The sequence below is a fragment of the Hyaena hyaena genome, unplaced genomic scaffold (genome assembly GCF_003009895.1).
Source record: "Hyaena hyaena isolate Hyena2069 unplaced genomic scaffold, ASM300989v1 scaffold_787, whole genome shotgun sequence".
Taxonomy (NCBI): domain Eukaryota; kingdom Metazoa; phylum Chordata; class Mammalia; order Carnivora; family Hyaenidae; genus Hyaena; species Hyaena hyaena.
Window position 1 is genome coordinate 342,818 of NW_024081417.1, and position 12,320 is coordinate 355,137.

At 43.5% G+C, this 12,320-nt stretch overlaps 1 protein-coding gene across 1 annotated transcript in view; it reads right to left on the reverse strand.

Moving 5' to 3' along the window:
• Nucleotides 1–1,143: 1,143 nt before the first annotated feature.
• The window catches only part of DUXA (double homeobox A), a 13,945-nt gene continuing 2,768 nt past the window's right edge, over nucleotides 1,144–12,320 (reverse strand). The window contains exons 2-5 of the mRNA XM_039219004.1: nucleotides 6,333–6,487; nucleotides 5,835–5,937; nucleotides 5,274–5,419; nucleotides 1,144–1,236 (exon numbers count right to left, since the gene is read on the reverse strand). Of these exons, the coding sequence (XP_039074935.1) occupies nucleotides 1,144–1,236; nucleotides 5,274–5,419; nucleotides 5,835–5,937; nucleotides 6,333–6,487 (497 nt within the window). The remainder of the gene's footprint in view (nucleotides 1,237–5,273; nucleotides 5,420–5,834; nucleotides 5,938–6,332; nucleotides 6,488–12,320) is intronic.

Sequence of the window (12,320 nt, forward strand, 5' to 3'; positions counted from 1 at the left end):
CAAAGTAAATATCTCTTATTAAAAAAAGCACAGCTGGGACATCCAGTCAGTCCAGTTGGTGGAGCGTGAACTCTTGATCTAGGGATTGTGAGTTCAAGCCGCACGCTGGGTGTAGAGATTACTTAGAAATAAAACCTTTCTTTAAAATCACAATTACTATGATGGTTGGAAAAATGACACTAATAAGTTTCTTTTGTTGTGCTCAAGATCCGCTGAACTCTGGATCCAGGATCAGTTGGTAGAGTGTGGCGCCGTGTATCTGTCTCTGCCTCCGAAATCCTCTTAGCGTCCCCAGCAGGCTCAGCTCTGGCTAAGCTGAAGGTATGGTTAGGCAGACATGTTTCCAAGACAAGAGAAATGTAGAGCCCAGGCTGAAGATATCAAGTACACTGAATGTCTCTATCTGTGCATCTTGCTCTGGCTCTGGAGAAAGAAGACAGCTGACAGAGATCAGGACCATGCTGGAGCTTCTATGCCTAAGGAGGAAAGAAAAAATGAAAGAAGCCAGTTAGTACATTCAAACATGGAAGTAATCTTCCCGCCTTTCTAGTCCAATGTGGAACTTACTACCTCCTGGGAAAGCCACACACCAGCTGGCCCTTGGCGAATGCACCTGAGAATTGATCCCTCCATTAACTCAACCATACCTTCCACAAAAGTTTATTGTTACTATGTACCAGGCACTGGGAAGACATGGATTAGGGAAAAAAAAAAAAAAAAAAAGAATGTGAATTTTGTTCAAGTGGTCTTCATGCCCAGTATAGAACCCAATGTAGGGCTTGAACTCATGACCCCAAGATTAAGAACTGAGCTAAGATCAAGAGTTGGATGCTCAACTGACTGAGCCACCTAGGTGCCCCCCAAAATTCACATTCTAATGGGGTTTCTGGACTCCAGGTAGAAAAGTAGCCAGTGGAATTCCTTTGGGGGACCACCAACTTGGGAAGAGTCTTGAGGAACTATAACTAATCCTCTTACTCATGAAGCCGGATACGCCACTTGAGTAGGAGTATCTTCTACCTCCCAAGAGATTGTTGGAGTTGACTCAACCATGTAGAAGGACAGGGCACGCTGGAGGCTCTGCTTGTGAGCGAAAATGAGAACAACAGGGCAATTACCTTGAACTCTCTCATCTCAGAGATCCTATTCCTGGTCTTGTCTCTGTCCTAAATCTTCATCATCAGGTTCTCTTTTTCTCTGGACACGGAGTCTGGATCTCCGATTTTGAAACCAAATCTAAGTGGGCAAAACATCAAGAAGTAATTAAAACAAATGTCATACAAGCTTCACCATTGCTTTTTTCATAAGGCAAAAGGGAGAGACAGTTTGTCCTAGGCCTAATTCCAAAATCACCAGCCTTCCACAGGACAGCTAGGAAAGTCTATGGAGTCTGAAGATAAAGCCCCAAATTCAAAACCTCACACCTAGTACCTTCATGATAGGTTTCATATAGTCCCTACAATCCCCTCCTTACCAGTGGTAGTTTTTCTCTCAAGTGTCATGCCTATACTGACACTCTTTCCTCTGCCTGGAATTCTTTTCCCATCTTTTTTAAATTACTCTTCAAAATGCCTATTTTTCTTCCATGACCCAGGGTAGTATACTATCTGTCTAGGGAGATATTTTTCATCCCACAAGACATAATTAATTGCTGCCCCTTTCCTCTGCCCATAAGTTACACACATACATGCAGATTATATATATATATATATATATATGTATATGTATATATATATCAAATATACATATACATTATTTATAATAACATAGCTTTAGAAAAATACACACGTATTTGTATACTACACACACACACACACACACACACACACTCACATTCCACAACTACTACTTTTGGTTTTCAGAGGTTGCAAATAGAATAGGCACAGATCTTGAGTCCAAAAACCAGGCTTTGGAAAAGTCACATAATACCACCAAAACTTTTGTGCCCTTCCTGAAGGTATAGACCACTCTGCAAGTGAATGATTGGTTTGGAGGAACGGCACATAAGCAACCCTGCATATGGTTTCTATACCTGAATCATAAAGCCCTTCCTTACTCCATCCGCCATGCTAGTGGTGCTTGTGAGAATCAGTGCCCTGTTGATAGTCATTCAGAGATTTCTCACTATTTCTGGACCTGCTAAGATTTTTTTTTAAATGTTTATTTTGAGAGAGAGAGAGAGAGAGAGAATCCTAAGCAGGTGCCCCTCTGTCGGTGCAGAGCCCTACTCAGGGCTTAATCTCACAAACTGCAAGATCATAACCTGAGCCAAAATCAAGAGTCAGACATTTAGCTGACTAAGGCACCCAGGTGCCCCAAGTATCTTGATTTTAAGGAAAAGTCTATTCAGCTTTGAATTCTGAGGAGAAAACTAGCCCACGGAATATTGGAATGGCTGCATTCAGATGGGATTAGCTGCATATTTCACCACTGACTTGTTTCCTTCTCTCCCAACTCATGCTCTTTCAGAATCATACCCAACCATTTACTCAAAACTCAGTCTTCCATGTATATGCGTCTTCTCCATAAAATCTTCCAGCCTTCACTGAGGCGCATCCTCTCCTCCCCAGAGCTTTGGAATCCTGTGGAAGCTGCCTCTTAGATGTCCGTTCTAGGTGTCTCCTCTCTAACCCTGGGGAATTCCTTCTATTCTTCTAGAACCCAATCCAGCATAACCCCAGGACCAGCCATCCATCCAAGCTAGACCCGCCACGTCTTTCTGGCTGTGTCATCTCCCCTCTCCACCCCACCTCTGTCCCCCACACCCCACCTCTGCATGTGCCATCAGTCTAGGTCCGTATTGTTTCTTACACAGCACTCATTTCCATGTCTCCCTGACTTTTCCTGTCTCCACAGTGGAGTCCATTCTTCACTGGAGGAAGAGAAGCTATTTCAAACTGTAACTGTAGCATGCTTTATCCTCTGTCTTAATTTCTTGAGCATGTCTCTGCCACCAAAGGATAAAATGCTCTTCTAGGGGCGCCTGGGTGGCTTAGTCGGTTAAGCGTCCGACTTTCGCTTAGGTCATGATCTCGCGGTTCGTGGGTTCGAGCCCCGAGTCGGGCTCTGTGCTGACTGCCAGCTCAGAGCCTGGAGCCTGTTTCAGAGTCTGTGACTCCCTCTCTCTCTGACCCTCCCCTGCTCACGCGGTGTCTCTCTCTGTCTCCTAGAAATAAATAAAAATATTTTTTAAAAAATGCTCTTCTAGCAAGCATTTCCAAGTGTCTAATCAACTTCAAGATCTTTTTTAAAAAAATTTTTAACTTTTTTACTTATTTCTGAGAGAGAGGGAGACATAGAATCCGAAGAAGGCTCCAGGCTCTGAACTAGCTGTCAGCACAGAGCCCAACACGGGGCTCGAACCCACGCACCGTTAGATCATGACCTGAGCCAAAGTCAGACGCTCAACCGACTGAGCCACCCAGGCGCCCCAACTTCAAGACCAACTTCCGAGCATTGCTCAGCATACAGGAATTAATCAGAGATGGGCCCCATCTCACAGCCCACAGGCTAATGGAAGATGGTGCACACAAACCCCAAATACAACGTCTTAATCAACTGCCCATAAACATTTTGGTCTAGACTTGAGGCCTCCTTAAATATATTTATGTCTCCCTAGTTCACCAGCCCATAGACAAATTCACAATCTTCTGGAAGCCACAGGACTGCTTCTTTCTAGGAATCCAGTCTGCCACCACGGCTGCCCTTACTAACCTCCTCTGTTCTGGTCTTCCTCCAGGGAATTTCTCTCTGCTTTGCAAGCCCCAGATCAAGATTTCCTCTGTGAAACTATTTCTGACCAGACACATCTGCTTCCCTGTTTACACCAAACACATCCGCCCGCTTGTATTTGTCTAGGAGGTAAATTCGTGACATTTAATCACGCTATCAAAATTATCAGATTACTGGAAAGAGCACTGGTTTATTTTTTAATGCTTACTTTGAGAGAGAAAGAGAACAAGTGGGGAGGGGCAGAGAGAGAGAGAGGCCAAGCAGGTTCCTCGCTGTCAGCACAGAGCCAACGTGGGCTCAGTCTCGTGACCCACGCTGAAATCAAGACTCAGATGCTTAACTGACTGACCCACCCAGGCACTCAAGGAGCACTGGCTTAAATACATACACACAACACACCGCTCTGACAGAATTCCATTCCATCTGGATGTCTGGTGACTTTCCACAAGCTCCCCAACATGGGAGGATTGTGGAACTTTCCACAGGTCTACCTCCCTGGTCCTCCCCATTCTTATCCTGGCGTCCGTACTTCTGGGTTTGACATAAGACTTTGAGATGATGTCCTCTAAAGCCACTGGTGGGCGACGCTATCTCCTCTCCAGCCCACTTTAGACTACGTCACTGTGAGGCCACCAGACTTTTTTTACTGAAGTCTGTGACTCTCCACCGAGCCAGCCTTGGGGCGGAACGCGGACAGTACCTTCTGTTGCTTCCTTCCAACCTTCCTCCCCTACATCCCAGGCACGCGTTGCTTTCTGTGAAAATAACAGGGGACAGGTTCCGCTTTGAACTAGTCCTGAGGAAATGCATCAGGAATGTGGGCAAGGAGGGAAGAGGGCCATTGTAGAACTGAGAAAGACTTTATTTTTAAATGTTTTATTTATTTCTAGGAGAGAGAGAGAGAGACCGCGTGAGCAGGGGAGGGTCAGAGAGAGAGGGAGTCACAGACTCTGAAACAGGCTCCAGGCTCTGGGCTGGCAGTCAGCACAGAGCCCGACGCGGGGCTCGAACCCACGAACCGCGAGATCATGACCTAAGCGAAAGTCACGTGCTTAACCGACTAAGCCACCCAAGTGCCCCGAGAAAGAATTTTTTAAAATATTTTTAATATTAGTAATAAGTGCATTGAAAATAAAGAAAGAAAACAAAATATAAAACACTGGTTACAGCAAGAAAGACCTGAAGGGGGGAAGATAGCTGGCCCTGCGGGAACCAGATGGAGGGGCACCGGGTGGCTCAGGTAGTGAAGCATCTGACCCTTGGTTTCAGCTCAGGTCATGATCTCATGGTTTGTGGGATGAAGGCCCGTGTCAGGGTCTGTGCTGTCTGCTGGGAGCCTACTTGGGATTCTCTCTCTCTCTCTCTCTCTCCCTCTCTCTCTCTCCCCACCCCCACTCTAAATATAAACCTTTAGAACTTACCAGATGGAGAGAATAACTCGTGAAAGGCCCTGGAGTAGCGATATGCCTCACATGTCTGCACGGCTCCCCCTCTCCTACATCTCCCTCTGTAGGAGATGGAGCAAATTCTTTATCACTTACTTGGATTCTTGACTCTGGAATGCCAGTCTCTTTAGCAAGTCGTTCTCTGTAATCCAAGCCAGGATAAGGGTTGTTTGAAAATGCCTCAATGAGGGTGTGTAATTGCGAGGACGTATAGTTGGTACGACCCCGTCTATTTTCTCTACCTAGGATAGACAGAGGGTCAAGGAACGTTTCATAGGTCAGTTTACATATTCCCAAACAAGGAACCCAAACATGTCCCACACTGTCTCCATCTAATTTGTTGCCTTGCCTTAAGAGGGTCTTGTCCTGGCTTATTCCAGGCAGAAAGTACTAGAAGAGACACAGTATACAGCCAGGTTGCTGGTTCTTTCCAGTGGAAAGAAGGTAAGCAGAAGAAAGTCTCAAAAGGTCCATGAACCATGCAGGGAAGATTTTCCAGGGACCATATTGGACCCCTTGCTACCAGAAGACCCTGAACAGAAAGCCCTGTGAGAAAGAACATTCTTCTCCCACTCAGAGTAGTAGTTAGCTCCAGATAGAGAGGCCCTTGGGTACCCAAGAAGCTCTTTTATGGAAGGACTGGAGCAGACTATTTACTTTGAACCTCCTCTTCAAGGTGATCTTGCTCTTGGCTTGATTCTACGTCCTCATCAGGTTCTGATTTTTTCTGGTGCCTAGCTCTTCGATTCTGAAACCAAATCTTAAATGAGGAAAAGAAAATAAGAGAACTAAGTATGTCTATGTCACCTCAACCCCATCACTTCCCATCTTCAAAGGGTGTGATTCTTATTAGGTCTAAGCTCAGTATTCTTATGGATACGTGTCACATCTGACTAAGCCTTAGGTCAAGCCTTGGCATTTAGCATCTTCACGATCTGGTCCCAACATGACTATAGTAATCTTTTTAAGTTAATAAATAGATGCTGCAATTTTTATGCTCAAGCATTGGAACAACATCCTTGTGAGTTCATTCTGGGTGTCAAGATACTTTGCACAAAGCCCTTAACACACTGGCACATAACGTGCTTAAGTGACAGTTCCCTTCCTCCTTTTCTACTTTTATTAGTCTTGGAGATACAGAATTTGTAACTTAACCTGGATTCTAGATTCTTCAGTGTTGACTTCTAAAGCAAGTTTTTGTTTGGTAGTATAACCTGGGTAAGGATTTTTGTCAAATGCTTTGATGAGGATTTTCAACTGATCATGTGTGAATTTGGTGCGGCTGCGTCTGTGATTCACGGGTGTGGTCTCTGTGGAAAGATTAGGAAAGACAAGACAGTTAATAGGTCAACTTATAAATTTCAAGCTTCAGGCTCAAACTAGTGTTTGATTTCCTCTTGTCCTTTGTAATCCACCAGAACCCAGTAGGATAGAACACGGACACAATTATAAAGTCCTTAAATCCACAAAGGTGATTCTTGAACTTCTCTATTTGATCTGAATGCCGTGACTGGGAAGTCAAGGTCTTCTATTTTCAAAAAACGTGAAAAATCGATGTGTTCTGTTCATATTGATTAAGAACAATGAGTCAAGAAAAGGCAGTAATAGGTCATTACAATCATGAATACTTGAACCCATAGAAATGAGGAGCAAATAAAGTACTATTAAGTCCCTTTCAGTTTTTCTGGTTAAATTTCTGGGTAAAATCCATTGCCCTCAATAGCAGATAAAGAGGATCACTTCCCAAAATGTTTTGTCAAACATTTAAAAACTATGGGGAGCATCATTTGGTTCAGTTTTGCAATGTTTCTGAGGTCACTCTCAGAAAAGCCAAACTCTGGGGCGCCTGGGTGGCTTAGTCGGTTAAGCGTCCGACTTTCGCTTGGGTCATGATCTCGCGTTCGTGGGTTCGAGCCCCGTGTCGGGCTCTGTGCTGACTGCCAGCTCAGAGCCTGGAGCCTGTTTCGGAGTCTGTGATTCTCTCTCTCTCTCTGAACCCCCCCTGCTCACGCTGTCTCTCTCTCTCTCTCCTAGAAATAAATAAAAACATTTAAAAAAAAAATAAAAAAAAAGAAAGAAAAGCCAAACTCTATATTTATGCAAAAAAAAAAATCCAGTTAAAACTCTTAACTATGGCTACCCATTATATTCCTTAAGCAAAATAAAGGATTCATTTGTATTCTCAGACCATAGGGATGCTTTTTTTGTTTGATTCTTGAATGTTTGTCCCTTCTGAAAGTTTAATCTTCAATTGCAGATCAGCCTACCTTCTGGTCTATTGTACTTCACTGAAAGAAGGTTAATATTTTATTTATTTATTTATTTATTTGATTTCAAAATTTCTATATTTTTTAAATGTTTATTTTTGAGAGAGAGAGAGAGTACGTGTGTGTACCTGTGTAGGGGAGGGATCGAGAGGGAGAGAGATCTAAAGCAGGCTCTGTGCTGACAACAGCAAGCCAGATGCTGGGCTCAGACTCAAAAACTGAGATTATGACTTGAGCCAAAGTCGGAAGCTTAACTGACTGAGCCACTATGTGTCCCTAGAGTTCTAATTTTTTTTAAGTTATCTCTACACCCAACATGGGATCGATTTACAAACCTGAGGTCAAGAGTCACATAATCTCATGACTGAGACAGCCAGGTGCCCTGAAAGGAGAAGGTTAACTTTACTATCATTCACAAGTCCTCTTGAATCTTACCATGTCGATCAGGGCCTCACCACTATTTTTCACCTCATCACATGTAATGACCTCCTCAGCCTTACACCTTGGAATAAGTGCTGGAGGCAGCTACCACATGAATGAACTTCCTGTCCCACAACCAGCCAACTTCCCTCTACTCCAGAGCTTGGTCCTGGTTCCTCTCTTCCTGTGATGCTTTTCATATGGTGAGGGACTAGCTTGCTCCTTTATGACAGGTTCCAGCTTGAGTACTACCTTCTCAGAGTCCTTCCCTCACCCTCCAGTCCCAGAGATTAAGAGTCACATGCTTGGGGCACCTGGGTGGCTCAGTCAGTTAAGCGTCCACCTTTCGACTCAGATCATGATCTCACATTTGGTGAGTTCGAGCCCCGTATCAGGCTATGCACAGACAGTGCAGAGCCTGCTTGGGATTCTCTCTTTCCCCCCACTCTCTCTGCCCATCCCCCACTCAAGCTTTCTCTGTCTCAAAATGAATACACTTAAAGTCACATACTCACGGGTGCCTGGGTGGTTCAGTTGGTTGAGTGTTGTACCCTTGACTGAAGCTCAAGTCATGATCCTAGGGTCATGAGCTTGAGCCCCACAGTGGGCTCCATGCCCCTGCCGTGGGGAAGTGGGGCATGGAGTGTGGAGCCTGCTTAAAATTCTCAATCCCATCTCCCTCTCAGCCCCTCTTCCCAGCTCTCAGAAAAAAAAGAGTCACATGCTCTCCTGACTGAGCCAGCTAGGAGCCCTCCTCTATTATCAACATATTAGTACAGTATATTTATCACAATGAATTAATTGACATTGTTACATTATTTAGTAACTAAAGTCCATGCTTTATTCATATTTTCCATGTTTTTGTCTATAAGTTTTTACCTACTACCTGTTTTGTGTTCTCAGATGCTATCTAAGGTACCATACTACATTGGGTCTTCATGTCTCCATAGACTCCCGTTGGGTCTGACAGTTTCTTAAACTAGTTTTATGATATGGACAGTTCTAAGAAGCACTGAGCAGGTGTTTTGTAGAACCTCATTGGAGTTTATCTAATGTTTTTCTTATGATGAGGATATGACTGCTTTCTGAAAAGAAACCCAACAGGATTTTGAGGGCCACCTAAAACATACAGGTAGACCCACAAAGTAGATTATGTATTTTGCTTAAAAATGATAAATATGCAAGATTTAATTATCCAGATGAAATAGGGTAAAAAAAATTTCCTATAGTACTCATGTAGAAACAGGCAAGTAGACAAATGCAACCCAACAGAAGCCAAGGAACAGAAAGCCTGTTCTATATGAGAACTTGGGGAACGAACCATAGCCTCCAAAATCACTGTGAAAGGGCAGTGTTGGGTAAAGAAAAAGGCTTGCTGTATGAAGAAAACTGAAGTTGAGTCATGATATACAGTATAGTTTCAAATGCCAAATTAAAGACGTGTGAAATGTACAAGTAAATGGAAGATCATGTATGAAAGAACTCATGTTATGTTGAGATAGAAAAGGGTCAAATAAACTATTTAATCTTCCCAGAACACAGTGGGAAAATTTGCTGGAACCAAAGACATCATAATTGAAAACTGCAGTTCAAAAGTTCAAAAATCAGCAAAAGTCAGACCCTTGCAATGGTGGGGGTGGGATGGGGGAGATGGACACCCTTCTGGAGAGCCTGGTTGGAATGTACTTTATTCTAGATGGTCGGTGGGGCAATTGGGCTATGCTTGTTTAAATTATGTGCAGTAATTGTAACGCCGTAACTTATTTCCCACTCAGATCTCCATGATATATTCTTCAGAATGCTGTTCATATTAACAGTTGAAGCAACCTAAATGCCCATCACTACACGATTGGGTAAGTAAAATGTGCTATATCCCCATGATGGAATTTTGTGCATTAAGACCAAAATAATGAGGAAAAAAAATGACACAGGAGCAAGATCGATAGGTCTCAAAGGCACAGAATTAAGAAAAGAAGATGCAAAATGAAGTTTATGTAAAGCAATAATATCTCTCTATACCAATTATGTATACCTACATGGAAGTACACATAAATTAATCAAACTATACACTTATGGTTTGTGCATTTTGCTGTGTACAGTTGCACTTCAATAAAAAACCGGAGGGATCAAGTTATTCAGTAAAGATCTACTATCTAAATAAGATCCATTCCACACAAACAATGTTGTGTATTTGTCAAGCATACACACATATCAAAATAGACACCTATAGGGGCTCCTGGGTGGCTTAGTCGGTTAAGCGTCCGACTTTCGCTTAGGTCATGATCTCGCGGTTCGTGGGTTCGAGCCCCGCGTCGGGCTCTGTGCTGACTGCCAGCTCAGAGCCTGGAGCCTGTTTCAGTCTGTGACTCTCTCTCTCTCTGACCCTCCCCTGCTCACGCTGTCTCTCTCTCTCTCTCTCTCTCTCTCTCCTAGAAATTAAAAAAAAATTAAAAAAATTAAAAAAATAAAAAAAAAATAGACACCTATACCTAAATGGCATGAATGCACTAGATGGAACAGAAGGACGCGTGCACATGAGGAGGGGAAGGGTGTGTGTGTTGCTGAGGAACAGTTACCTACTCAACTGGGCGTTACTAAGACTACAAAAAGAAAAACTTGAAAATTATTATACAAATTTTTTTCTCTAGAAAATATTCCTAGGTCACTAAATCCCAATTGTTTTGGCTTCAAGACCCATTTGCACTTTTTTTCCTGAGAGAGAGAGAGCGAGAGAGCGAGAGCACAAGCAAGAGGGTCAGAGAGAGAGGGAGATGTAGAATCAGAAATGGGCTCCAGGCTCTGAGCTGTCAGCACAGAGCCTGACGTGGGGCTCAAACCCACAAACTGTGAGCTCATGACCTGAGCCAAAGTCAGACGCCCAACCGACTGAGCCACCCAGGCGCCTCCCATTTGCACTTTTAGAACTTAATGAATAGGGGCACCTGGGTGACTCAGTTGGTTAAGCAGATAAGCATCTGACTTTACCTCAGGTCATGATCTCATGGTTCGTGGGTTCGAACCCCAAGTCAGGCTCTGTGCTGACAGCTCAGAGCCTGGAGCCTGCTTTGGATTTTGTGTCTCCCTCTCTCCCTGCCTCTCCCCACTCATGTTCTCTGTCTCTCCAAAATGAATAAATGTTAAACAAAATTTTTAAAAAAACTTAATATCCAAAGACGGTTTGTTTTACCTTATTAAAAATTAAGAGTGAGAACACTGATTAATCCATTTTATTTAATTTTTTAATGTTTATTTATTTTGAGAGAGAGTGTGTATGTGAGTGGGGGAGGGGCAGAGAGAGGGCAGGACACAGAATCCGAAGCAGGCTCCAGGTTCTGAGCTGTCAACAGAGCCTGACACGGGCTCGAACCCACAAACTGTGAGATCATGACCTGAGCTGAAGTTGGATGCTTAACCAACTGAGCCACCCAAGTGCCCCTAAACTTTCTTAATATCAGTTGCCACAGGGAGCTTGAAACCATAGATACATATGTCAGTTGCCTTTTAAAAAAATTTTTTTTTAATGTTTTATTTATTTCTAGGCAAGAGAGAGAGACAGCGTGAGCAGGGAAGGGTCAGAGAGAGAGGGAGACACAGACTCTGAAACAGGCTCCAGGCCCTGAGCTGGCAGTCAGCACAGAGCCCGACGCGGGGCTCGAACCCACGAACCGTGAGATCATGACCTAAGCGAAAGTCGGACGCTTAACCGACTAAGCCACCCAGGCGCCCCTGTCAGTTGCCTTTTTAAAACTTTTTTTAAATGTTTATTTTTGAGAGAGATAGTGCCAGAAGGGGAGAGATAGAGAAGAGAGGGAGACAGGATCCGAAGTGGGCTTCATGCTGACAGCAGTGAGCCCCACTCAGGGCTTGAACTCACAAACCCATGAGATCATGACCTGAGCCCAAGTCAGATGTTCAACTGACTGAGCCACCCAGTCGCCCTTGTCAAATCGCCTTTTGAATGGATGTTTTTATCCATGCATGAGGTTGTAACCTCAAGTCACATTCATTAAATTTACCATTAATTCCATCAGAAAAGTCTTTAAAGTATTGAGGTACCGTCAAGCTTAAAGTGACAGGTCCACATTTTCCAAAATTCTAACTTTCCTATGAAAGTTTGAAAATTCCAACTTTCTTTCCCCAACAAACATTAACTCACAGGACTACCATGTAAGTCCTGGTTGGACCAACTAGATAGAACATTTTCATCTAATTTTAATTGTTCAAAAAAATATTTCCAGAGTGTCTATTAAAAGCCAGACCCTGTTCTAGGTACCTCGACCAAAATAGACAAGATGTCCCTGACCTCCTGGATGGGGAGTCAGCAGATAGAAGGCAAACAAGTGAAACACACAGTATGTCAGGTGGTGAATTTTCCACGGCAAAAAAGAAGGGAGGGGCGCCTGGGTGGCTCAGTCGGTTAAGTGTCCAACTCTTTTTTTTTTTTTTTTTTTTTTTT